Genomic DNA, 24,241 nt, shown 5'->3' with positions numbered 1-24,241 from the left:
ACTGCAGCCTGCATGGAAGGCTTGAACCAGACTGAGGAGGACTAGGGGGGCCAGTTCTCTTGAGCAGCTGAAAAAGCCTCCTGTTCAGCAGGACAAAGCCCTTTGTGAGCTCCAGGAAGGCCATAGAAAGAGGTTTTCCTTCTTCTCGATGCTTCTTGCAGTGGCTTAGTGCGAAGATTGTGCTGATGGTAGATCATTTAACTCCTTGCCTGTAACCTGGGGTGACAATCTCTTCAGCTTCCCCTTCCCCACCCACCCCCGCCAGCTTGGACCCAAACCCTGGCAGTGTCGATGCTGAGGGGTGTGAGCCCCACACCAGGCTCCCTGCCATGCCCATGCTACCTCTCGCCAGGCAGCCGTGAAGACTCATCCGCAGCGCCTGGAGATGTGGCTGGCAGGTAGCCGTGCTGAGACAGAAAGGGACCCCCGGGGAACCTGGCACTCAAGCTAGCTACCTGTCTCCTCTGGCCTGAATCTCACCCTCCTCCATGCACCATCCCTAGACAATGGGGCAGCTCAGATGCTTGGCGAGTTTCATACAAATACCAAGCCATGAGCAACAGACAGAATTAAGCAGGCCAGAGAAGTAGTTTCTCCTGGGGGCAGATTCACATGGACAGAGAGGGGAGGGCACCAGGGTGTAAGATCCTGAGACAGCGTCTCCTCCAGCCTCGTGTGCACCAGTGAACAAGCAGCCAGGACTGGCATAGCTGGAAAATGGGCAGGGGCCTGAGCCTGCAGGGGTTTTCTGTGCCCCATTGCACCCTGTGAATGTTCACATGCAGGCGTGGCCACAGCCCAGCTCTCCCTGGTGCTGCCTGCAGCCTAGGACAGGACTGAGAGCCCGGACGCCTGGGTTCTGTCCCGGCTCGGGGGGGGGGGCAGGACTGAGAGCCCTGACGCCTGGGTTCTGTCCTGGCTCGGGGGGAGGGGTCTGGTGGGTAGTGGGCAGGGCCCGGGCGCCTGGGTTCTGTCCCGGCTCGGGGGGGAGGGGTCTGGTGGGTAGTGGGCGGGGCCCGGGCGCCTGGGTTCTGTCCCGGCTCGGGGGAGGGGTCGGTGGCGTAAGTGGGGCGGGCCCGGGCGCCTGGGTTCTGTCCCGGGGCGGGGGGAGGGGTCTTGTGGGTAAGTGCGGGGGCCGGGCGCCTGGGTTCTGTCCCGGCTCCGTGGGGAGGGGTCTGGGTGGGTATGGCGGGCGGGCGCCTGGGTTTCTGTCCCGTGCTCCGGGGGAGGTGGGTTCTGGTGGGTAGTGTGCGGTGGCCCGGGCGCCTGGTTCTGTCCCGCACGGGGGGGTCTGGGGATGCGGGGCCGCTGCTGGCTGGCGAGGGGCCTGGTGGTAGTGGGGCGGGGCCCTGGCGCCTGGGTTCTGGTCCCGGCGCGTGCGGGGGGGGAGGGAGTCTGGTGGGTGTGGGCGGGGCCCGGGCGCCTGGTTCTGTCCCGGCCGGGGGGGAGGTGGTCCTGGTGGGTGTGGGCGGGGCCGGGCGCCTGGTTCTTATCCGCGGCTCGAGGGTGGGGGGCAAGGACTGAGAGCCCGATCGCTGGTTCCTTGTCCCGGCTCAGGGGGAGTGGGCTGGTGGGTAGGGGCGGGCCCGGGCGCCTGGGTTCGTCCCCGTCTGCTCACAGACTCTGTCGATGGCGGGGCGCCGCCCTCGTTTCTTGGTCGCGATTGGCCTGGCGCTCACCTATCAGCGGTCTCCGGAATGACGACGAATGTTGTGGCGCTCTGTGTGCAGGCCCGCGGATGGCGGCTGCCGCGTCTGGCGGGTCGGTGGGGAGTGGAGGGATAAGGGTGGGACACTCGGGGGAGGGGTACATGCTCGGGAGGTGGAGGGATAGGGAAGGGGGCCCCGGGGAGGGGGTTAACTCGGGGGTGATGGAAGGGGCCTGGGGAGGGGGTATCCGGGGTGAGGAAGGGGGGCAACTCGGGGGGGTGGAAGGGAAGAAGGGCCCATGGGGGGAGGGGGTACTCGGGGGTGGAGAGGGAAGGGGGCACTCGGGGGGTGGAAGGGAAGGGCCCTGGGTGGGCAGGGGGTACTTCGGGGGTGAGGAAAGGAGGGCACCTTCGGGGGTGGAACGGGAAGGGAAGGGGGCCCTGGGGGGAGGGGTACTCGGGGTAGAGGGAAGGGGCCGCGGGCTGTGAGGGGGACTCGGGGGTGGGGAAGGGGGGCACCGGGGGATGGAAGGGATTAGAGGCCGGTAGGGGGTACGCGTGAGGTACCATCGGGGGTGAGGAAGAGGGGCACTGCGGTGCGCGTGGATAGGAAGGGGCCCGCTGGGGGAGGGGGTACTCGGGGGTGAGAAGGGGCACTCGGGGGTTGGGAAAAGGGAATAAGGGGGCCTGGGGAGGGGTCCTACTCGGGTGGAGGAAAGGGGGGCACTATAACGGGGGTGGAAGGGAAGGGCGTCCTTGGGGGAGGGGGTACTCGTTCGGGTGAAGGAAGGGGGGCACCTCGGGGAGGGAACATTCAAGGTGAGGAAAGGGGGGGGCACTCTGGGGGGCGGTAACTGACAGCTCTTGCTTTGCAGCAGCGTCTCCGGGAGGCTGTGGCAGTGCTGGGTGGTGGCAGCCTTCTCTGCGCCTCGTACCTGGTAGCCGCAGGTGAGGAGCGGTTCTACGCCGAGCGTCTGATGCCGGGGCTGCAGCGGCTGCTGGGGCCCGAGACTGCCCACGTGCTCGCCATCCGCCTGCTCAGCCTGGGGGTCCTGCCCCGCGTGGCCCAGCGCGACTCGCCCATGCTGGTGCGTCCCCTTCCACGGGCGGCCCGGGACACGATCTGCCCCATCTGCATGGGCTGCGCCCACTGGGCGCTGACCCTGACACTTGGTGGGTGGGATATGTGGGGCGTGCACCTCACCCCGGAACCCACCCCACATCAGAGCTGGTGAGATGCCCCAGTGGCTCTGGGGGAAGGTGATGTCCCTGGGAGCTGAGCTGCCTCTGCTGTGCCAGCTGCACCCTCGGGGGCGGGGGCTGGAGCCAATCTCCATGGGGGAGGGGGCTGGCTGTTGTGGGGCTCTGCCCATGCCGGGCAGGGCCCTGGCAGCCTGTGGGAGGGCAGGGCCCTGGCAACCTGCGGGAAGCCAGGCAAGACCAAGTGAGAGGGACCCATGTTCTCCTGTGGACTGTGTGGGCTGCTCTCAAGACTGGCCCTCAACTGGGCCCCGGGCCAGTCACTGTGTGCTATGGGGGTGGTCATGAGGCCTTGCTTGCTGTCCCAGGAGGTGTGCGTCCTGGGACGGAGGTTCCGGAACCCGGTGGGCCTGGCAGCCGGCTTTGACAAGCACGGGGAAGCTGTGGATGGGCTCTCTAAGCTGGGATTTGGCTTTGTGGAAGTGGGGAGTGTCACCCCACAGCCTCAGGAAGGGAACCCCAAACCTCGGGTCTTCCGGCTGCCAAAGGACCAGGCTGTCATTAACAGGTAGGCGGGGGTCAGAGGCTGCTGTTGTGAGGGGAGGGAGGGAATCTCATGTTTGCCTCTAGGCGCTGCTGGGGGGGTGTGTGTGTGTGTGGGGAGAGGGTGCTTTCTCCCTTCCCCACCTCCATTGACCTGCAAAAGAGCTGGTGAGGCAAGAGCCGAGGCTGGGAGGGGACTGGGAGTTGGGCAAGCTGGTGGGCCTTGGCTGTGGATGAGGTGGGAGGGGCAGGTGACCTGTGAGGGCAGTGAGCAAAGGCATCTGTTTTTATCCTGTATCTCTTACTGGGCTGAACTCTGGAGGGCTCGGAGCTGCAGCTTCCCCCTCTAGGTAAGTGTCTTGTGGAGATTCGAGCCCCACTCTATGCTGCTTGCTGACACCTCTTCTTGTTCCCTTGCAGATATGGCTTTAACAGCCATGGACATGCTGCCGTGGAGCGTAGGCTTCGGGCCCGGCAGGGAGCGCAGCTCCAGCTCACCAAAGGTAAAGCTCCTTGCTATCATGAAGATCCTTAACCAGGTTACAAGAGAGAGTGCTGTAGCAGTCAGTTGTTAGCCCATGGAACTCACTGTCACAAGATAGCACTGAGGCCAAGGGTGTGATGAGATTCAGAAGAGGATTGATGTTGGGATAATGAGGAAGGCCATAAGAGTGGTGGCTGCCCCTGCTTCAGGTCATGAGCCAACAGGCCATGGCTCGGGAGAGCTTTGCCATTTCATAGCAGGCTGCTCCGTAACTGCCCATCCTGTGTCCCACTCCTTCAGCACTGGCCACTACTACCTGCTTTTGGAGGGGGATGGGGACCCTGACCTGCTACAGCAATTCCTGCGTTCCCCAGCAGGGGGCAGGCGTTGGGAACCCTGTGCATCGGGGATGGGGTAGTGCTGTGAGCCTGGTGAGTGCAGGGAAGCCTCTGCCATTGGTCTGGCACCAGCATGACCACCCTCTGCTTGCCATGGCATTGGCATCGGTGCAGAGCAGCGGCCAGCGTTTGGACTCCGTCTAATCTGGCCAGCACAGCTGCATCCCTGGCGCTCGGCCTGGGCCCAGTGCATCCTGGGGTTGGTCCAGCAGCAGCTAGTGGAGCACATACTTCCAGCCATGGTGCCGTCTCTGGGGTGGCCTGGTTGGGGTTACGGACAGGCAGTAAGGCTGGCCCTCCTGCCTCTGAGTGGGACGCATGTGTTCCAGCTGGGATGCCCCTCGGAATAAACCTGGGTAAGAACAAGGGCTCAGCAGATGCTGTGGCAGATTACGTGGATGGAGTCCGGATGCTGGGCCCGCTGGCCGACTACCTGGTGGTGAACGTGTCCAGTCCAAACACGCCGGGGCTGCGGGACCTGCAGGGCAAAGCCGAGCTGCACCGCCTGCTGGCCAAGGTGGGTAACTGTCCCAGGCCAGCCTGTGGCACCTACCCCTGGTGTCTTTCGGTGCCGGGTGCTCCCCTTGCTGCTGCGGCTGGTGCTGCCTAGCTGCTAGCTCTTTCTCGCAGTGCTTGTCTGAGCTGGAGGTGGCTGTTTTCTGGGACTTGGGGACGGGAGTGGAGCTCTGCAGAGCAGCAGATGGGCAGGAAGCTGGGACTCAGTAGGGGGTTGGGTGTCTCACTTTGGAAGGCATGGGGAGCTGTGCTGTGGCCCCAAGGAGGGGATTCATGCCAGGTGCTGTCCCCCACAAACCAGCTGCTGTGAGCTGGCCATGCTCTGCTCCCGTGTGCTTCCTCGTTGCTGAGCCTTAAGCAGCAGCATTGTTTGTGTGTCTGCCCTGCCCTTATTCCGGCTGTGCCTTTGGGATTGTTCTGGGGAGGCCCCTGCTCCCCAGAGACCTACCTGTGCTGCTCTGATCTACTCCCTCCGTTTCCTCCCTGGACTCTGACCTTGCCACCCCACCTGGCTCATCAGGCCTTCATAACACCAGGGAAGGGGGCAGGCTGCAGGGTGACTGCTGGGGCTCTGTGGGTGTCTCCCTTGGCATGTCCCTCACTGCAGCATCTCCTGGCCTTGGTGTCATCCCTGCAGGTGCTGGAGGAGAGGGATGCCCTGAGGTGTGAGTGCAAGCCGGCCGTGCTGGTGAAGATTGCCCCTGACCTGACTGCCCAGGACAAGCAGGACATAGCCAGTGTGGTGACTGAGGTAGGGGGCAGGTCCCTCTGGGGAGGCTCCCGCTGTGCCAGTGCAGGCCTCACAGTACCCAAGGGAGGAGGGGAGACGGGGGAGCCCAGGGGAGAGTGAAGGGAAGGGGAGAAGTGGTAGCCCCAGGGAGGCCTGGAGCGTGGGGGAGGCACCAGGGGAAAGGGGCTGGGACAGGCGAAGTGCAGGCTGAACAAGGGGAGGGTGTCCCAGCCAGGAACTCCAGCTTGGGGCACGGAGCAGACTGCAGTCAAATGGCTTTGGCTAGAGGGTGGGAGATCAATGGGGCTGTGTGTCAATCCTGACCAGCTGCACCCAGGGGCAGGCCCTCCCCAGCCCCCGCCAGGAGCCGCTGGCTCTGACTGCCGGGGATGGCTGCTGCTCCAGGTTGCTCGGGCAGCCAGTCGCCAGCAGGCTTCTGCTGCTCGCTCCATGCTAGGTCTGGTGCTCAGAGCTCTGCTGCCATCATGTGCCCTTGGTGTCTCAGCTAGGTGTGGATGGGCTGGTCGTCACCAACACCACCACCAGCCGTCCCAGCAGCCTGCGGGGCACCCTGCGCACAGAGCCTGGCGGCCTCAGCGGGCGGCCCCTGCGAGCACTCTCCACTCAGACGGTCAGCGAGATGTACGCCCTCACCCAAGGTAATGCGGTGCTGCCGCCCCACTGGGCAGAGCCGTGCCAGGCACTCCGCCCACCCCAGGCCAGGTGCTCCATCCACCTCTAATGCCCCTCCTTGCTCCTAGGGAAGGTGCCGATCATCGGCGTGGGCGGGGTGAGCAGCGGGCAGGACGCACTGGAGAAGATCCGGGCTGGGGCCTCCCTGGTGCAGATGTACACGGCGCTCACCTACCAGGGGCCCCCTGTGGTGGGGGTGGTGAAAAGGGAACTAGAGGTGCTGCTGAGGTGAGTGAAGGGCTGGGCTGGGCTGCTCCCCAGCGGTGCTCTGTGTACGAGGATGTGGGCCCCCGTCACACCCATGGCTCTGTGCCTCAGTGTTCCCAGTGGTGTGGGAGCTGCTGGGTCTGAAGGGCCTCAGGCCGACAAGCACCAGGCCCGGTGAGGGCTCTCGCTGGCTGCTGCCATGGCCAACGTCCTGCAGGCCCCATGCCTTGGGATGCTGTGCAGCTGTGACCCATGGGTCCAGTGGGCTTGTGCTGCAAGCAGAGCTATTCTCTGTGCTGGGGTTAGGGCAGGACAGAGACCAGAGCATAGGGAGGACCTGTTCCTGGGCTGGAGGGCGGGAGCTTGAGACTGGGCCTTGTGGAAGTGCTCAGAGCTGTTTGTTCTTGGCTTAGGGAGCAGGGGTTTCAGAGCGTCACAGAAGCTGTTGGAGCAGATCATCGGTGCTGATGGGCGTGTGGTGCTGTGGATGGGGTTCTCTGTGCTGCCTTTGGATGCCCCAGCCTGGAGAAGCTGCAGTGCCCTGGGAACAGTGCTTGGTACCTCTCGGGTGTGAACCACTCTGGAGTCTTTGGACTGAGTCATCCCCTGTGCAGAACATGGGAGGGGTCTAGTGATGTACAGACACCCCTGAGCGGGCTCATGGGGTCATGGCGAGCTCGTGGTCTGTGTACCAGTGCTGCCCTGGGCATGTGGGGAAGGCTCCCAGCTGCCCTGTGTGGAGGGACCTGAGCAAGGCCTGGGCAGAGGAGCTCTTCCCAGATCTGCTGAACAGTGCTGGCAGTGTGGGACTGGGCTGACCCTTGCCAGTCCTGAGCAGCTGCAGGTCGGGGTCCCTGCCCTACAAAGCTGTGATGCATGCGGTGGTGGCAGGAGGCCTGGCACACTGCTGGAGTGGTGCCAAGTCCCTGCACCCCTTTTCCAACGGAGAAGCTCTTTGCAATTTGCCTGCGAAGGGACTCGCCTCCCCCCCACCCCACATGTGGGTGCACAAGGCCATGAGCCTGACGCAGCCCTGGCCATGCTGTTCATGGAGCCAGCTGGGTCAGGCAGTGCCCCAAGCAGCATCACTGGCAGCCATGCTCTGTGCCGCTGGTGTGCAGGGCCCTGCCTGAGCACTGGCTTGGTATCTGCCCCCAGGCTCCGGCTTTGCCGTGACGTGCCTGGCCACAGCTATCTGTGATGCTCCCCAGGACTGGCTGGCTGGGGGCTGCATCTGAAGGAGACTGGGGTGGGGGTGGGGGCCATGCCTGGGCCTGGCACTGGGCCTGGCTTCTCACTGGACTGTCAATAAACTTGCTGCTTGTTCAGCCTCATCTCCCCCCCCCTCCCTTTTGCGGGGGGCAGGCTTGTGCTCTCGCCCCCAGCTGACTGGGGGCTGGAGCAGTGGTTCTGGATTCCCTTAGCCCTCCAGCCCTGGGCCCTCTTCGGGAGGGGCAGGGTGCTGGCAGCTCATGGGGCCGTGCAGCTGCCGCTAGAGCAGTTCTTGGCTGAGGAGCTGCCTGGGATGTAGAGGGAGGGGCTGGACTCTGCTCAGCTGTTGCCAGCTGCAGGGAGGAGGCCTGGTGCCCTGCTGTTGCCTGATTTTTAGGAGGTTAATATTAATTTGGCTAATATTGGTTATAGGTTGCCAGTTAAATCGACTAGAAGATAATAGGGTTTTCGTTTCAGAATCAGGCTACACAGTTTGCAAAGGACCCTTGGGGGTTAGACAAGATAGTTATACTAGACTTTTATTGAGATAAATGGAATAATGGTTAAATAATTAGAATGACAAATGCAGAACTATTAAAGATACATATGGTATTCTATACTGCCAAGCTTTTGGTTAACATATTTACACCTTTTCTTGATAACCTGGTGGTAAGAGACTGATGTGCTAAGAGAGTTTAGGTTCAGGTTTCTTAATTCTTGAATGGGAGATGCAGAGCTTAGCTTCAGTAACTCTTAGCTCTAGCTTCTTCTACCTTAGAGTTTTACTGAACTGACTTCAAACTTAACATTAAGGACTTACGGACGAATCGACTGATTTAAAACAAAGAAGCTTGGAGCTTAGAAAATTTAGAAAGCAAGTTCAGAAAAAGCTTAGAAGCCTAGACACTTCCTTGGCATGGTGGGTTACCCCCTTTATAGGGCATGGGTGCTTGAGCCTTTCTCTTTAAACCTAGTTTTCTTACCCTGCGAAGTGTTGGTGTAACTTACTCCATAGGCTGGTATGTTTGTACATATTGATGACATAGATTATTTCTTTTGTTACTTTTGCCCTCCCAGTTATTTTGGTTCTTTCCTTGCGGTGCGAGGGCGTGAACTTAGGAAAGCCTCCTCTACCAACCTCCTTTGTCAATCTGTGTTAAAGGGTGCAGCCATGTATGTGTTAACTTGTTACTATTTATCCAGGTGAAAGGTCCCAGACCTATGTACGCTAGCTTTGCCTTAGCTGCAGGTCCCTTGCATTACAGCCAAACTTCTTTAATAGAAGCCTGGTATAATAAGACAATTAAGCCTGGTCTATACTGAGGGGGGGAATCGATCTAAGATACGCAACTTCAGCTACGAGAATAGCGTAGCTGAAGTCGACCTATCTTAGATTGACTTACATTGTGTCCTCATGGCGCTGGATTGACGGCTGCCGCTCCCCTGTCGACTCCGCTTCCGCCTCTGCCCTGGTGGAGTTGGTGGGGAGCGCGTTTGGGGATCAATGTATCACGTCTAGACGAGACGCGATAAATCGATCCCCGATAGAGCGATCACTACCCGCCGATGATCTGGCGGGTAGTGTGAACGTGCCCTAAGAAAAGCTATGGGGCGGGCGGGCAAGCAGGCTGCGCTGCCCAAGGAAGAGGGAAGAGCTCAAGTGGCTGCTGGCAGATGGGGATCCATGGGGGTGGCTCCAGCCCTCGAGTTGCTCACCCCAGCTCTGGTCCTGTCTCCTGCAGCCCTTGCCTAGGCGCAGCTGCAGGGATGTGCTAGGGAGGGATTGCTCCTGCTGGTGGGAGGGGTTGGCTCTGCTCTGGGTCAGGCATAGCGGGATAGGGAGGCTTCGGCTGTCCCAGCACGAGGGGAGGGGGCTCTGTCCTGGAGCACATTCAGAGTGTCCTGTAGGGGTGATGTCTCAGGGCCTGTCTGGAATCTGTCATGGTCTCGTAGCACCCAGGCCTGCCCAGAGTGGGGGGCAGGATGGCACCAGCAGTGGCCGGGAGGGTGGGTGGCTTAGCCCGGGTAGGCCCTGCCTTGTTGACACTGGTCAGCCTCCTGGCTCTTCTGCCCCTGTGGGGGGGCTCTGCTCTGGTTGTCACGGAGTCACCAGGCGATGCTCTGGAACTGCTCCCCACAAAACCAGTCAGGACTTTGGGGAGCCTCCTCTCCCTTGGAACAGACTTGTTCAGGGCAAGAAGCTCACACGGCTTCACCTCCTGGGTCTCTCCTTGGAGCATTCAGCATCCTCTGCCCCTCCGTGCGCTTCCCACAGCGAGCCCACCCAGGTGGGGTTCTGGGGAAGCCACAGGGTCCTGCACCCCCACTTCACAGTCAGACGTTGACTCTCAGCCAGCCAGTAAAACAGAGGTTTATTCGATGACAGGAACAGGGTCTAAAACAGAGCTTGTAGGTACAGCGAACCGGACCCCTCGGCCGGGTCCATTCTGGGGCGGCAGTGAGCCAGACCCCCCGTCTGCACTTCACTCCTCAGCCCCAGCCAGCTCCAGACTAACAACCCCCTCCAGCCCCTCCTCTCTGCTCAGCCCCTTTCCTGGGCCAGGAGGTCACCTGATCTTTGTCTCCAACACCTTCAGCTGGCACCTTTGCAGAGGGGGGGCCCAGGCCATCAGTTGCTAGGAGACAGAGTGTCAGGCATTTAGGTGCACTGGCCCTTTGCTCTGCCAGATACTTAAGAACTGCCTCGGGGACACTGAGGCACCAACACAGTATTCAGAGAAAACATTAAGAACATTCCTACTTCATCACAGGTGCCAATGGGTGTTTTAATAGTGGGTGCCAGGCTGGCATGAATTGGGTCCTCACCCCCATTGCTGTTATCTGCCTGTAGGCACAACCCTCCTGGGCAATTGTCTCCATGAACTAATGGCAGCCTCCTGCGTGCTGCTGTCAGCACTGGCCCCAGCCCCCCCAGGTGTGCTGGCACGGGGCATCGCCCCCTCTGCCATGCACTGATGGGTGTGGTTTGCACCGGACAGACGGGCAGGAGCTGCCCACAGCCTGTTTCAGGGACCAGCCCCACTGCTGCTGGAGGGTGACAGACCAACAGGCCAGGTCACAGACCATTGATGGGACTGTGTCTATCAGTCCAGGCTCAGCACCCCCGTCCAGCTATCTGGTGCCCTGTGTCCACCTTTCCCTGGGCTCTTGAGCAGGGCAGGCTCTGAGCAGGGCAGGCTGCTGGCTCCACACCCTGCCCCACAGGGTTTGGCTGTGATGTGACCCCTGCGAGAGTGGGGGCCTGTTGTGCTGGTGCAGAGGGGTGTCACTGTGCTGTTGCTGGGGCTCTGCAGTGAGCCTGGCCTGGTACTGCACCTTGCTGGGGCCAGGCCTGGTGCTAGCTGCTGCAGGGGAAGCCCTGCTGTGGTCCCAGGGGAGTACCTGGAAGGGGTGTCAGCCTGTCAGTTGCTCATTCCTCAGGCCAGGAGTAGGATTACGGCCTGGCTCATTCTCACTGGTTGAAAGTAATGCTGAAAGTTCTCTCCCACAAACACTTCTAATCCTCTCTTAAATCCTCCCAAGCCTGGGGCCTAGATTTCTTGTGGCAGTGAGTTCCACAGGCTAACTCACTGGGTAAAAGCATATTTCCTGTCAGTGTTGTGTTGCCTTTTGATTTCATGGCCTGTACCTTGGTTCTCATGTTCTGCAGTTTACCAGCCTGGCCCCGCTGGTGAATGTGGGTCCTTCTCTCCTGCTGCACTGCACTGAATGATCCCAATTGTCTCCTTTCGGAGACACCCCAGAGGGAGCCTGCTCTAGTGATACCAGTAAGGGCATCACTGACCCCCCCCCTCCCCCGGCTTGGACGCTGCAGCCTGAGGGGCAGCCCCATGGAGACAGGGAGACCAGAGAGCGTGAGGCCAGCAGGCTGAGGAGTTGGATCTACCCCTCTGAGCTCTGATGAGCCCCCCCCCCAAGCCTGTGTCCCCCACCAAACAGGCTGGGCCGGTGCCTGCCCTTGCCCCTAAGAATCACAGTCAAGCTGTGGGGCATGGTCTTTGCAGGCGGGCAGGTCTCCAGCCTCAGGTCCAGTGTGGGCAGTTGGGTGAATTCTCTCCATCCTGGGACCAGAGGCTGCCAGGATGTAGCACCTGCTTGAGCTGCAAACAGGCTGTGTGGAAGCTGCTCAGTATGTTCACGGATTCCAAGCTGGAAGGGCCCATTGTGATTGTCGAGTCTGACCCCCTGCATAGCTCAGGCTGGAGACTGGCCTGAGGATAATCCCTTCAGCAGAGCTGGAACAACATCCCAGCTTCATTTAAAAATGGCCAGAGCTGGAGAACTGGCCCAGGGGTTAATCACTCTCCTGGGTAGGAACGTGTGCCTTGGTTCCAGTCCGAATGTGTCTAGCTTCAGCTTCCAGCCAAGAGCATCAGGAAGGGCCGTGCTGTGCTCATGGGCCGGCAATGCTAGTGGAACTCTCAGGGCTGCGTGCAGCAAGCGGTGCCAGAGAGCTGGCCCTGGCCGAGGCACTCGTCCGTGCTCACCAGCCAGGCAGAGTCCTGTGCTAGTGTCTGGGGAGACATGGGAAAAAGAAGCCAGGATGATGCTGCCAGCAGGGTGGGGGCACTCCCCTCAGGCAGTGCTGGCTGCAGTGCCCCAGGGTGGTGCTGGGGGTGCTGTGCTGTGCTGTGCTGCAGAGGGGATGCTGGGTCCAGGGTAGTCCTAGGGGCCCTGCAGTGGCTCCAGGGATAGACAATGCACAGCAGGGAGTGACTCAGGGCCTGGTTGTTCAGGATGGGCCCAGGCCTGGGGAAATGCAGGTGTGCACAGCTGAGAGGCTGAGTCTGCAGAACCCTCATAAACTCTGCCAGATTCTGCCAAGCTGGGGCTCCCCTCCGCTTTGGAGTATGGCTCAGTCCTCCATCAGGTCCCGATGGCTTCCCCGGGCACGGTGCAGGAGGCCAGCCCTGGCAGGTTGTTCCATGGGCAGGGGTCTCCACTCCTCATCTGGGCCAGGGGACAGGGTTTGGGGAATACAGTGATGCTCTGAGGCAGTTCTTGTGCCCAGCACCCGCCCGCTGTCCCCAGCTGAGCTGCCAGCGACGGTGCCGAGTGCCTGGCTCAGGTCAGTGCCGTGCCTGCTGCCAGGGAGCTGCCGGAGTCTCCAGGCCCCCTGCATTTCCTGTACAAACCTCATCCCTGGCTTTTTTGGTAGGCTCCTTTTCTGTCTTGGGAACCCCCTGCCGAATCACCCCGCAGGCCACTCCCTGACCTTTGGCCCTCCCGTCCTGGCTCCAGCAGAAAAGCTCTTGCAGGCTTCTAAAGATTTGCCCTTTCCCTAGATTTCTCTCTGGCACGGTTCTCTGCTTAAACTTGCTTGGGCAAGTTGCTCGCAGCCTCCAGCCCTCAACCATCTACAGTGTTGGCTGGGAGTGCCAGGTAGTGGAAGCTAGCGCAGGCCTGGTGTCCTCAAACTCGGAGAATTGGGGTCCTGTCCTCGGCTCCTGGGCTCCTGCTGCCACTGACTTCCCAGGTACTATGTGCTGCTGCCCATCCATCCAGCTTCAGTGCTGCTCCGGGCCCTCCCCTGCTTTCGCGCTGTCCTGGCCTCCATGGCCCCCCAAGCCGGCTCTGCAGTGCGACCCTCTGCTCCAGCCAGCTCACTCTCTGGCCCGGGCCAAGCTGAGGCCAGCCCCATGCTAATGATGCAGCCCAGTCCTTGGAGCAGAAACACACTGTTCCCTGGGAGCAGGCCAGCCTGCAACGCCCTGGCCTTGGGCTGGGGGTGAGTGACTCCCAGTGCTGGCATGAAAAACTTACCACAGAGGCCTGAGCAGGGAGGCGTTTGCTGGCCGTCAGAGCTGCTCACCCTGGGCGGTGCGAGGGGGCTCTTCCCTGGTAGTCCATGCTCAGGGGGACCAGTGGGGGGCACTGGCATTGGGGGGAGCTGAGCATGAGGGATCCAGTGGGGTGGGTGCCATCACGCTGGGGGGAGCTGGGGACCGGGGGGGGTGTTGGCGCTATGCAGGGAGCTGGGTGTGTGATCACGTTTTGAGCAGTGCACAGTTTCTGGGTGGGGTATCTCAAGTGGGAGAGGCTGGGAAGCGTGTCCCCGTTTGATTAGCTGTGGGTCTGAGGGACAAGCTCCCTCAGGGGGCCTGGAGCAATGTGTACAGTGGGGTGCTGAGAGCAAGTGAACCAAACTGTAACGGAACCCACGTCAAGCCAGGGGGTGTGTAGCCCCCTGACTCCCCCCAAGGGGATGGGAAGGGGTGGAGAAGGATGGCTCCGGCTGGCTCCCTGCGGCGTGGGGCAGACCCTGCCCACAGCCAGGATCCTGCAGCAGGAGGATCATGCCAAGCAGGGCTCAGGGATCCAGGCTGCGTGGCCACCTGCCAGCCCCAGGGTGACTGTGCCGGAGCATGGCCTGTTCTCTTCTGAGAACACTATCAGCATGGCTGGCGTAGCCAGCCCGTCACCCGCACCCCGGCCCCTTGCCACCCCCCACTGCCCTGTGCCACCCGCCAGCCCGTCACCCGCACCTCGGCTCCCCCCTACCCCCCCACTGCCCTGTGCCGCCCGTCACCCGCACCCTGGCCCCTTGCCAACCCCTCACTGCCTTGTGCCACCTGCCAGCACGTCACCAGCACCGGCTCCTCCCTACCCCGCCACATGCCTGTGCCATCCCGCACAGCCCCATCACCCACACCCTGGGCTTCCCCTAACCCCCCCAACCACTGCCCTGTGCCACCGCCCAGCCCACGTGACCAGCACCCCGCTCTCTCCCTACCGCCCCCACTGCCCTGTGCCACCTGCCAGGCCCTCATCACCCGCACTCCCGGCTCCTCGCTATCCCCCAATGCCCTGTGCACCTGCACCTACCCGTCCACCGCACCCTGGCTCTCACTACCCCCCCATTGCCCCTGGCCACCCACTCTGCCCGTCACAACACCCCGGCTCCCTCCTACCCCCCGCACTGCCCTGTGTCACCTGCCAGCCCGTCACCCACACCCCGGCCTCCCTACCCACCCCCTGCCTTGCCACTGCCAGCCATTCACCCGCCCCTGGCTCCTCCCTACCCCCCCCACTGCCCTGCGCCAACTAGCCAGCCCTCACCGCGCAACCCAGCTCCTCACTACCCCCCCGCACTGCACTGTGCCACCTGCAGGCACGTCACCCGCACCCCGGCTCCTCTACTACCGCCCCAACTGGTTTCCTGTCCCACCTGCAGCCAGTCACCGCACCCCGGCTCCTCCCTTCCCACCCCACTGCCTGGTGCCACCCCATGCCAGTCCGTACCCGCACCCCGGATCCTCACTACCCCCCCCACTGGTCCTGTCCCACCTGCCAGCCAGTACACCCGCCACCCGGCTCTACTCCCTATCCCCAATTGCCCTCGTGCCACCTGCCAGCCCGTTCACGCCGCACCCTGGTTTCCTCAATACCCCACCTACTGCCCTGTAGCCACCCACCTGCCAGACCTGTCACTCGCACCCCAGCTCCTTCCACTACTCCCCAAAAACTTTTGGGGGGCCTGTTTTAATTTGGCCAAAAAAAAAAAACCCATTTACTTTTTACAGCCCGTCACCCACATCCAGCTCCTCACCATCTTCCCCCCTGCCCTGTGCCACCCGACATTCCCGGTCACCCACACCCGGCTCCTCGCCTACCCTCCCCACTGCTCTGTTGCCACCCGCTAGCCCATCACCACACCCCTGGCTTCCTTCCCCCCGCACTTGCCGCCTGTGCCACCTGCAGCATTTGTCACCCGCAACCCGGCTCCTCACTACCCCCCATCTTGCCCTTGTTGCCACCTGCCAGCCGGTCCACCGGCACCCCGGCTTCTCCACTACCACCACTGCCTGTGCCACCCGCCAGCTGTCACCCCACACCCCGGCCTCTCCCTTAACCCCCACTGACCCTGTGCCACACCACCTGCCGTCACCCACACCCCGGCTCTCACTACCCCCTTACTGCCACTGTGGCCCCTGTCCAGCCCGTCACTCCGCACCCCGGCTCTTTCACTACCCCCCCCACTGCCCTGTGCCACATGCCAGCCCGTCACCCACAGCCTGGCTTCTCCCTACCCCCCCACTGCCCTGTGCCACCCGCCAGCCTGTCACCCACACCCCGGCTCCTCCCTCCCCTCCCCACTATCCTGTGCCACCTGCCAGCACATCACCCGCACCCTGGCTCCTCCCTACCCCCCCCCACTGCCCTGTGCCACCCACCTGCCCGTCACCCACACCCTGGCTCCTCACTACCCCCCACTGCCCTGTGCCACCTGCCAGCCTGTCACCCGCACCCCGGCTCCTCGCTCACCCCCCACTGCCCTGTGCCACCCACCTGCCCGTCACCTACACCCCGGCTCCTCACTACCCCCCCATTGCCCTGTGCCAGCCACCTGCCCATCACCCGCACCCCAGCTCCTCACTACCCTCCTCACTGCCCTGTGCCACCTGCCAGCCCATCACCCACACCCCGGCGCCTCCCTACCCACCCCCACTGCCCTGTGCCACCTGCCAGCCCGTCACCCACTCCCCGGCACCTCGCTAACCCCCCACTGCCCTGTGCCACCCACCTGCCCGTCACCCACACCCCGGCTCCTCACTACCCCCCACTGCCCTGTGCCACCTGCCAGTCCGTCACCTGCACCCCGGCTCCTCCCTACCCCCCACTGCCCTGTGCCACCTGCCAGCCCCAAACCTCCCCACTTTACACTACCCTCTGTCCCCAACTCGTCCCAGGAAACCCAGTTCAGCCCTCCAGTGCCACAAGATATAAACCCCAGGGCACCCCTGGGTGCTCTGCTCCCCACCCTGCCCTACACTGTCCTCTGCTCCCCTCTCCACCCAAGGGGGCTAGCAGTGGCCCATTCCAGCAGGCCAGAGAAGGGGAGCAGGTCAGCACCTTGGGCCGGGCTCAGGGTTTGTAGTGGGCGTGGGGGTGGGGTTGCTCCATGGCCAGGCCCTGGAGTTCCTGTAACTCTGGGCACAGGGTGTCCCTGCCTGCGGGAGCAAACACCTGGGACAGACAGAGGGGGCGGAGAAGCTGGGGTGGCGAGAGTGGGACAAGGCTTGGGAAGCAGCCAGGCGGCAACAGCAACGGGAAAGTCCTTCACTTCCCGCAGGAAAAGCAGGAGAAAGCCAAGCTGTCCTCACCCCGCAGAGCAGCAGGCCCCACGCCCAGGGCACCAGCTGTTGGAGTAACGTACCCCCAGCGCCATGGGCTCCATGCCACTTGGACCAGCACCCGACTGCCCCCCCCCCAGCACCATGGGCTCCGTGCCACCGGCATCAGCACCCAACTGCCCCCCCCAGCACCATGGTGCTCCATTGCTTCAACGGCCTTCAAGACCCCAACTGCCCCCCAAGCAACCATGGGCTCCGTGCACCACGGGTCATTCAGCACCAAATGGCCCCCAAGCACCATGGCTTTGTTGCGCACGGCACCAGCCACCATGACTCCCCTGCCCCCCGAGTGCCATGGGGTCGTGGCACCAGCACCAGCCACCTTGACTTCCCCCCCCCTCTGCACCATGGGATCCGTGGCCCGGCTCAGCCCAATGCCCCTTACCTGGCTAACTGGCTCATGCCCTGGCCTCAGCACCAATGCCCCTTCCCATGCCCACTGGGCATTACGTGACGGCTCAGCCCGGCTGCCCCCCCCAGGCACCATGGGCTCCGTGCCACTGGCATCAGCACCCGGACTGCCCCCCAGCAAGCACCCTGGGTCCGTGCCACTGGCATCAGACCCGACTGCCCCCCCCAACCATGGGCTTCCGGCACCGGCATCAGTCACCGATGCCCCCCCCAGCCCATTGGGCTCCGTGCCACGGCACCAGCACCTGACTCCCTTCCCCTCAGCACCATGTGCTCCGTGCACTGGCATCATGCACCCGAACTGCCTCCCAGCACCTGGGCCTCCGTGCCACCGGCATAAAACTCAGCACCCGACTGCCCCTCCCAGCACCTGGGCTCCCGTGCCACGCATCAGCCCAACTGCCCCCCCCCAGCACCATGGGCTCAGTGCCACCGGCATCAGCACCCAACTGCCCCTCCCAGCACCATGGGCTCAGTGCCACCGGCATCAGCACCCGACTGCCCCTCCCAGCACCATGGGCTCCGTGCCACTGGCATCAGCACCCGACTGCCCCTCCCAGCACCATGGGCTCCGTGCCACTGGCATCAGCACCTGACTGCCCCCCCCCAGCACCATGGGCTCCATGCCACCGGCACCAGCACCTGACTCCCCTCCCCCCTGAGTGCCATGGGCTCCGTGCCACCAGCACCAGCACCTGACTGCCCCCCCCTCAGCACACTGGGCTCCGTGCCACCGGCATCAGCACCCGACTGCCCCTCCCAGCACCATGGGCTAAGTGCCACCGGCATCAGCACCCGACTGCCCCTCCCAGCACCATGGGCTCCGTGCCACCGGCATCAGCACCCGACTGCCCCTCCCAGCACCATGGGCTCCGTGCCACCGGCATCAGCACCCGACTGCCCCCCGCATCACCATGGGCTCCGTGCCACCGGCATCAGCACCCGACTGCCCCTCCCAGCACCATGGGCTCCGTGCCACCGGCATCAGCACCCGATTGCCCCTCCCAGCACCATGGGCTCTGTGCCACCGGCACCAGCACCTGACTCCCCTCCTCCCTCCAAAACCATGGGCTCCATGCCACTGGCACCAGCACCCAGCTCTTACCCCCCAGCACCATCAGTTCCGTGCCACGAGCACCTGACTCCCACCCCCAAGAGCCATCGGCTCCATGCCCCCGGCACCAGCACCCGGCTTCCCCCCACACCCCCATGGGTTCCATGCCACCAGCACCCGGCTCCCCCCCGCTCCCCCAAGGGCTCCATGCCACTGGTACCAGCACCCAGCTCCCCTGTCCCCGAGCCATGTGCTCTGTACCATCGGCACCAGCACCCCCTTGCTGTGCAGTTCGGAAGTGCCCGGCTCCCTGTACCCCCCAGGCCAGACACAAGCTGCTGGGAAAGTCACTGACCTCAGCAAGGTCGGGCTGCACAGAAAGCAGGTGCCGTGGCCAGGCGGGCCGGGATAAAAACAGCGAGGAGGAGGGAGCCCTCGTAGCCAGCGCCTCGTACCTGGATCAGGAGCCACAGCCTGAGCAGAGCCCACAAGGATCATGTGGTGAGTGTGTGCCTGGGGCCCAGCCCCCTGGGCCCTGCTGCTGCTCGCAGGGTGGGCACCGAGGGGAATGGCGGCAGCCCTAGTGCCATGCCAGGGGAGCTGGCTGCTCCCACACGACACTGCTGGGAGGAAGCTCACCACCGCTCCAGGCTGGCCCGGTGGTTCCCAGAGCACTCAGTGCTCTGAGCGTGGGGCTCAGGGCCCAGCTCCTTAGGCAGAGATTTCAGTGTCCTGCGTCCTACCAGAGGGGCAAGGGGTCGGCTCACTGCTCATGGCGGCTCCTTTCCCTGCAGGACGCCCATGCTGCTGGTTGCCAGTCTGCTATGGGGGGCCCTCGCCTCCCCCGACACCAGCCTCAACGAAGTCCAGCTCGGCAATGGTAGGAGGCAGGGTGCCCTTGGGCAGCGAAGGGGTGTCTGACAGGGGGGAGAGGTCAAGGTGCCCTCGGGCAGGAAGGGGTGTCTGACAGGGGGGAGAGGTCAAGGTGCCCTTGGGCAGGGAGGGGGTGCCTGGCAGTGTCACGGAGTCCCCGGGCGATGCTCTGGAACTGCTCCCCACAAAGCCAGTCAGGACTTTGGGGAGCCTCCTCTCCCTTGGAGCAGACTTGTTCAGGGCAAGAAGCTCACACGTCTTCACCTCCTGGGTCTCTCCTTGGAGCATTCAGCATCCTCTGCCCCTCCGTGGGCTTCCCACAGCGAGCCCACCCAGGCGGGGTCCTGGGGAAGCCACAGGGTTCTGCACCCCCACTTTGCAGTCAGACGTGACTCTCAGCCAGCAAAACAGAGGTTTATTCGATGACAGGAACAGGGTCTAAAACAGAGCTTGTAGATACAGCGAACCGGACCCCTCGGCCGGGTCCATTCTGGGGGGCAGTGAGCCAGACCCCCAGGTCTGCACTTCACTCCTCGTCCCCAGCCAGCTCCAGACTAACAACCCCCTCCAGCCCCTCCTCTCTGCTCAGCTCCTTTCCCGGGCCAGGAGGTCACCTGATCTCTTTGTCTCCAACACCTTCAGCTGGCACCTTTGCAGAGGGGGGGCCCAGGTCATCAGTTGCTAGGAGACAGAGGGTCAGGCATTTAGGTGCACTGGCCCTTTGCTCTGCCAGATACTTAAGAACTGCCTAGGGGACACTGAGGCACCAACACAGTATTCAGAGCAAACATTAGGAACAGTCCCATTTCGTCACAGTGCCCTCGGGCAGGAAGGGGTGTCTGACAGGGGGGAGAGGTCAAGGTGCCCTTGGGCAGGGAGGGGGTGCCTGGCAGGGGTCTGGGCGCAGGGAAGGGGGTGCCCAGCAGGGGGCTGGGACAGGGTGCCCTCGGGCAGGAAGGGGGGTGCCTGGCAGGGGGCTGGGGGCCGGGTGCTATTGGGAGGGGGTGCCTGGCAGGGAGCAAGGGTGGGACTGCCTCTCACCAGCAGGTGCTTCACTAAGGGTTCTCTCTGTGCCCCAGGCCAGAGCTGCCCGGTGCCCAGGTCGATCGAGCACGGGCAGGTGGAGCACCTGGCCCGTTACCAGTGCGACCCCTACTACCAACTGCGCAGCCGCGGTGATGGTGAGATACGCCCACAACAGGCAGAAGTGCCCTCCCGGGGGCTTGCCCCACAGGGGATATGCACAGGCCCCTCCCCTGCCCCCGAGGAGATACACATGGGACCTTCCCCCATCCCCAAGGAGATACACATGGGGCCTTGCCCGTCCCATCCCAGGGGATACACACGAGGCCTTACCCCCTACCCCAGAGGAATACACCTTGGGACCTGTCCCCCTGCCCACATGGGGGAATACACATGCCCCCCCCCAAGGGGATACGCACGGGGCTCTGCCCCCCCATGAGGATACACACAGGGCCCTCCCCATTCCATCCCAGGGGATACGCATGGGGCCCAGCCCCCCTCCCATGGGGGATACACATGGTCCTCCTCAAGGGGATATGCCTGGGGCCTTGCCCCCCACTGGCACGGGCACAGAGGCCTGTGTGCCCTGCCCAGGGACGGCTGGCACTGACTCTGCTTTTCTGGCCCCCAGGCCTGTACCGATGTAGCCAGCAGCACGTGTGGGTGAATGAAGCAGCTGGAGAGGTGCTGCCCATCTGTGAGCCAGGTGAGCGGGAGGCTGGGGCAGGGCAGAGCACTGGGGTGCTCTCTGCAAGGCGGGGACCGGGGGCACCTGCTCTCCCATTGCTCCCCATGCCCTTGCAATGATGCTGGGGCTGCCCGCGGGCAGCGTTCCCTGAGGCGGAGCTTCCGCAGAGTGAGGCCAAGGCCACGGGCCCTCTGGCAGCTCCGTCACTGGGTCCTGTTCCCTGGATGGCGGCACCAGGCCCCAGCCGGCCCAGGGCTGGGTTGGGTAATGGAACTATGTGAGGCTGGGAAGGAGATGGCTTGTCGCTGTGGGTGGAGGGGAGCAGCGCTCCCCTCTCCCCAGGGGACTGTGCTCTGCAGGGCAAGGGGCAGGCTCACACTGGGTCTCTGCCCTCTGCAGTGTGTGGGAAGCCCAAGAACCCGGCCAGACAGGTGCAGCGCATCATTGGGGGCATGATGGCAGCCAAGAACAGCTTCCCTTGGCAGGGCCGGCTGCTGAGCCGCCACAACCACACCGCGGGGGCCACGCTTATCAGTGACCAGTGGCTGCTGACGACTGGCAGGAACCTCTACCTGGGCCACAGCGAGAACAGCACGCTGGAAGAAATCGCCCTCACCCTGCGGCTCTTTCTGGGCCGGGAGACGCCCGCCGGGGCTGTCGAGCGCATTGTCCTGCATCCTGAGTTCCCAGGGGCTGTGGACCTGGCCCTGCTCAAGCTCAAGCACAAGGTGCCCATTGGGGAGGCTGTGATGCCCATCTGCCTAGCCCAGCAGGACTATGCAAAGGTGGGGCGGGTGGGCTTTGTCTCTGGCTGGGGCTGGAACGTCCTCCTGGAGCACCCAAAGCACCTCAAGTACGTCCTGCTGCCCGTGGCCGACAGCGGCAGCTGCCAGGTGTACTACCAGGCGCACCCCTTGCAGCCACTGCTGAACAACCACACCTTCTGCGTTGGCATGAGCGAGCTGCGTGAGTCCACCTGCGTCGGGGACGCCGGCAGCGCCTTTGCCATCCACGACCCCGAGGACGACACCTGGTACGCGGCTGGGATCCTCAGCTTTGACCGCAGCTGCCAGGCTGCTAAGTACGGCATCTATGTGCGGGTGCTCAGTGTCTTGGACTGGATCAAGGAGACCATGGCTGCACACTGAACCCAGGCTGGACACAGCCCTGATCAATAAAAGCCTCTCCTCACACCCGCCCATGTCTCCTCTGTTCAGCAGTTGCCAAGGGGACCCTGGGCACTGGGGCATTCAGCACTCGCCCTCTCCCAGCCTGCAGCAGGACACAGGGCTGGAAGCCATTGCCTTGCTCTGCTCTCTGCCCTGTCCTTCCCCCTCCCTCCCAGTGCTGAGTGCCAGACTGCAAGCCCCTGGCGCCTGTGGGTGCCGCCAGGGGGAGAGGCAGGCTGTGCCCTTCTGGGGAGTCCATCTGTCCCTACCCCCAGGATTACAAGACCTGGCCCCCGACACTGACCCAGACTCCTTCCAAAGCCTCACGGTGAAATGCGTAGCAAGGCGGTCAGTTCCCCTTACCAGCACCTGCTATTTCAGCAGGGCAAGAGCCCGCTGCATGGGTGCCTCACACACAGCAGGGAGTTGGAGGGGCATTAGCACCCCTGGCAGGAGGGAGGCAATGGTGCCTCTTCCTGGGGCTGCCCTGGGAACCCCCCCACTTAACTCTGGGAGCTGGTGCTGAGGGTGCCTGGCCTGAGGTCAGCAGGGCTCATGCTGGAGCCCTGGGGCTGGGCTGACTGACACGTAGTGAAGACTGGCTCTGAGACTGGGCACAGGCTGTGACCTGTGCTGGGGAGGGGGACGCTGCTGTGGGGCCAGGCTGAGTACTAACTCTCTCCAGGGTGTTCTATAGGGCCCATTGCATCAGAGCAAAAGGCTGAAGGGGGGTGGGGTGGGATAACCCTGAGGGAGACACGGGGGCTATTGCTGCTGGGTTGGGACTGGCCCAGGCGCCAGGCTCCAGGCTCAGCTGGAGGAGCCCTGGGGTGGCTCCAGGCATTTTGCCACCCGAAGAACGGCAGGCAGGCTGCCTTTGGTGGCTTGCCTGCGCAGGGTGTGCTGGTCCTGCGGCTTCGGCAGACCCTCCGCAGACACGCCGCCGATGGCAGCCTGCCTGCCACCCTCGCAGCGACCGGCAGAGCGGCCCCAGTGGCTTGCTGCCCCAAGCGTGCGCTTGGCATGCTGGGGCCTGGAGCTGCCCCTGGAAGGGCCTTTACAGCAGGCCTTACTGCTCCAGCAGGTAGAGCAGGGGGAGGCTGGGCAGAAGCTCAAGTTGAGGGCCTGGCAGGTGCAGACACTGGCGGGGACAGTACAGGAGCCAAACTGGAGAAAGGGAGAGAGGAACTGGGTGCTGGAGGAAAGTAGAGGCCAGATCCTCTCGACTGAGTGCGATGGCATCGTCACCCTGGGCAGGCTGGAGCAGGGTTGAGACTGGCCCGGCTGTGCTGGGCGTGTGCTGCCGCCAGGGCCAGCCCTGCTGACCTGCTGCAGGACACGAGTGTTGTTGCTACAGGGCGGCGTTGTCTAGTGCTTTGTCTGCCCTACTTTGCCGTGTCCCTTGCACTGAGACTCCTTCCGCCTCCCCTTGGGAGACTCTCAGCCTGGGATGGCTCAGTGCCAGGGAGTTCTTTGCATGAATTTGCTCTTCCCATTACATCTTGTTACACCTCCTGTCCCAGCCTCAGTAACTCCTCTCTCCCGCGCTGTGCAGAACCCTCCTTCTCCTTGGAGACAGATGCTTTCTCCCATTTCCTGGGGAGTCCGTTAGTCAAGCTCCATGGATTTAGCATTGCTAGTCTTTCCCTCCAGTCAGCCCCTCCAGCCCCCTGCTCAGCAGTTTGCAGCTCTCCCGCCTGAGAGGGGAATGCGAAGCCTGGGCTTGTCTGGCTTAGGAAGGAGACAAATGAGAGGGACTCTAAAGCGATGACTGAGCTGGAGAAGGGAGACCAAGAGCTCTGGGGTTTACTCCAACCTGTGTTAGAAATAGGAGGCCAGTTATCCCACATCTCCGATTGTGGGGCTAGGGGTGACAGAGCAGGGCCACCAGGCCCTGTCCCCTCTGTGGCTTCCCCCTGCCCCCCCCGCCCCTCGGCCCTGCCCCGTGATCAAGCCAGAGCCGAGCCAGGGATCCCCACAGGCTCGAGAGCAGCTCCTGGCTCCTGTAACCCCGGGGCAGACTGAGGGTCCACGGCTCTCTACAGCTGCCTGGGTCGCCTGCAGGCTCTTCAGCCCCCAAGGCACCGCCCCCTGGACAGGCCAGGGCCGGGTTGGGGTAAGAGCTGCGGGGAGCTGCAGACCCTCCACCTGCCTTGGGCGGGGCCTGGTGGGTAGGGACATGGGCTGGGGGCTGCTCTCGCCTCCCCGCCCAGGCAGGTGGAGGGTCCATGGCTCCC

General features: G+C 63.2%; 2 protein-coding genes across 2 annotated transcripts; both read left to right on the top strand.

Annotated features, from left to right (window-relative positions):
• Nucleotides 1–2,502: 2,502 nt before the first annotated feature.
• Nucleotides 2,503–7,583, top strand: DHODH (dihydroorotate dehydrogenase (quinone); the record flags this gene model as incomplete). The annotated part of the gene is made up of 8 exons (XM_032804068.2): nt 2,503–2,736; nt 3,217–3,416; nt 3,812–3,894; nt 4,603–4,790; nt 5,427–5,540; nt 6,025–6,178; nt 6,281–6,440; nt 6,833–7,583. Coding segments are annotated over 8 exons (1,188 nt in total), but the record flags the coding sequence as incomplete, so codon positions are not given.
• Nucleotides 7,584–18,416: 10,833 nt separating this feature from the next.
• Nucleotides 18,417–22,034, top strand: LOC116838684 (haptoglobin-like). The gene is made up of 5 exons (XM_032804065.2): nt 18,417–18,752; nt 19,046–19,131; nt 20,204–20,305; nt 20,779–20,853; nt 21,235–22,034. The coding sequence occupies exons 1-5, from the start codon at nt 18,748–18,750 to the stop codon at nt 21,981–21,983; spliced, it is 1,017 nt and encodes a 338-aa protein (XP_032659956.1). The 5' UTR covers nt 18,417–18,747; the 3' UTR covers nt 21,984–22,034.
• The last annotated feature ends 2,207 nt before the right edge of the window (nt 22,035–24,241 follow it).

This window comes from Chelonoidis abingdonii, chromosome 19 (genome assembly GCF_003597395.2).
Source record: "Chelonoidis abingdonii isolate Lonesome George chromosome 19, CheloAbing_2.0, whole genome shotgun sequence".
NCBI lineage: Eukaryota > Metazoa > Chordata > Testudines > Testudinidae > Chelonoidis > Chelonoidis abingdonii.
Note: the sequence above shows the minus strand (reverse complement) of the source record. Positions and strands in the feature narration are given on the sequence as shown.

Coding starts and splice junctions, on each gene's coding strand:
- LOC116838684 (XM_032804065.2), top strand. Junction 19,132..20,203: donor CGAAGTCCAGCTCGGCAATG/GTAGGAGGCAGG, acceptor TCTGTGCCCCAG/GCCAGAGCTGCCCGGTGCCC. Junction 20,306..20,778: donor ACTGCGCAGCCGCGGTGATG/GTGAGATACGCC, acceptor TCTGGCCCCCAG/GCCTGTACCGATGTAGCCAG.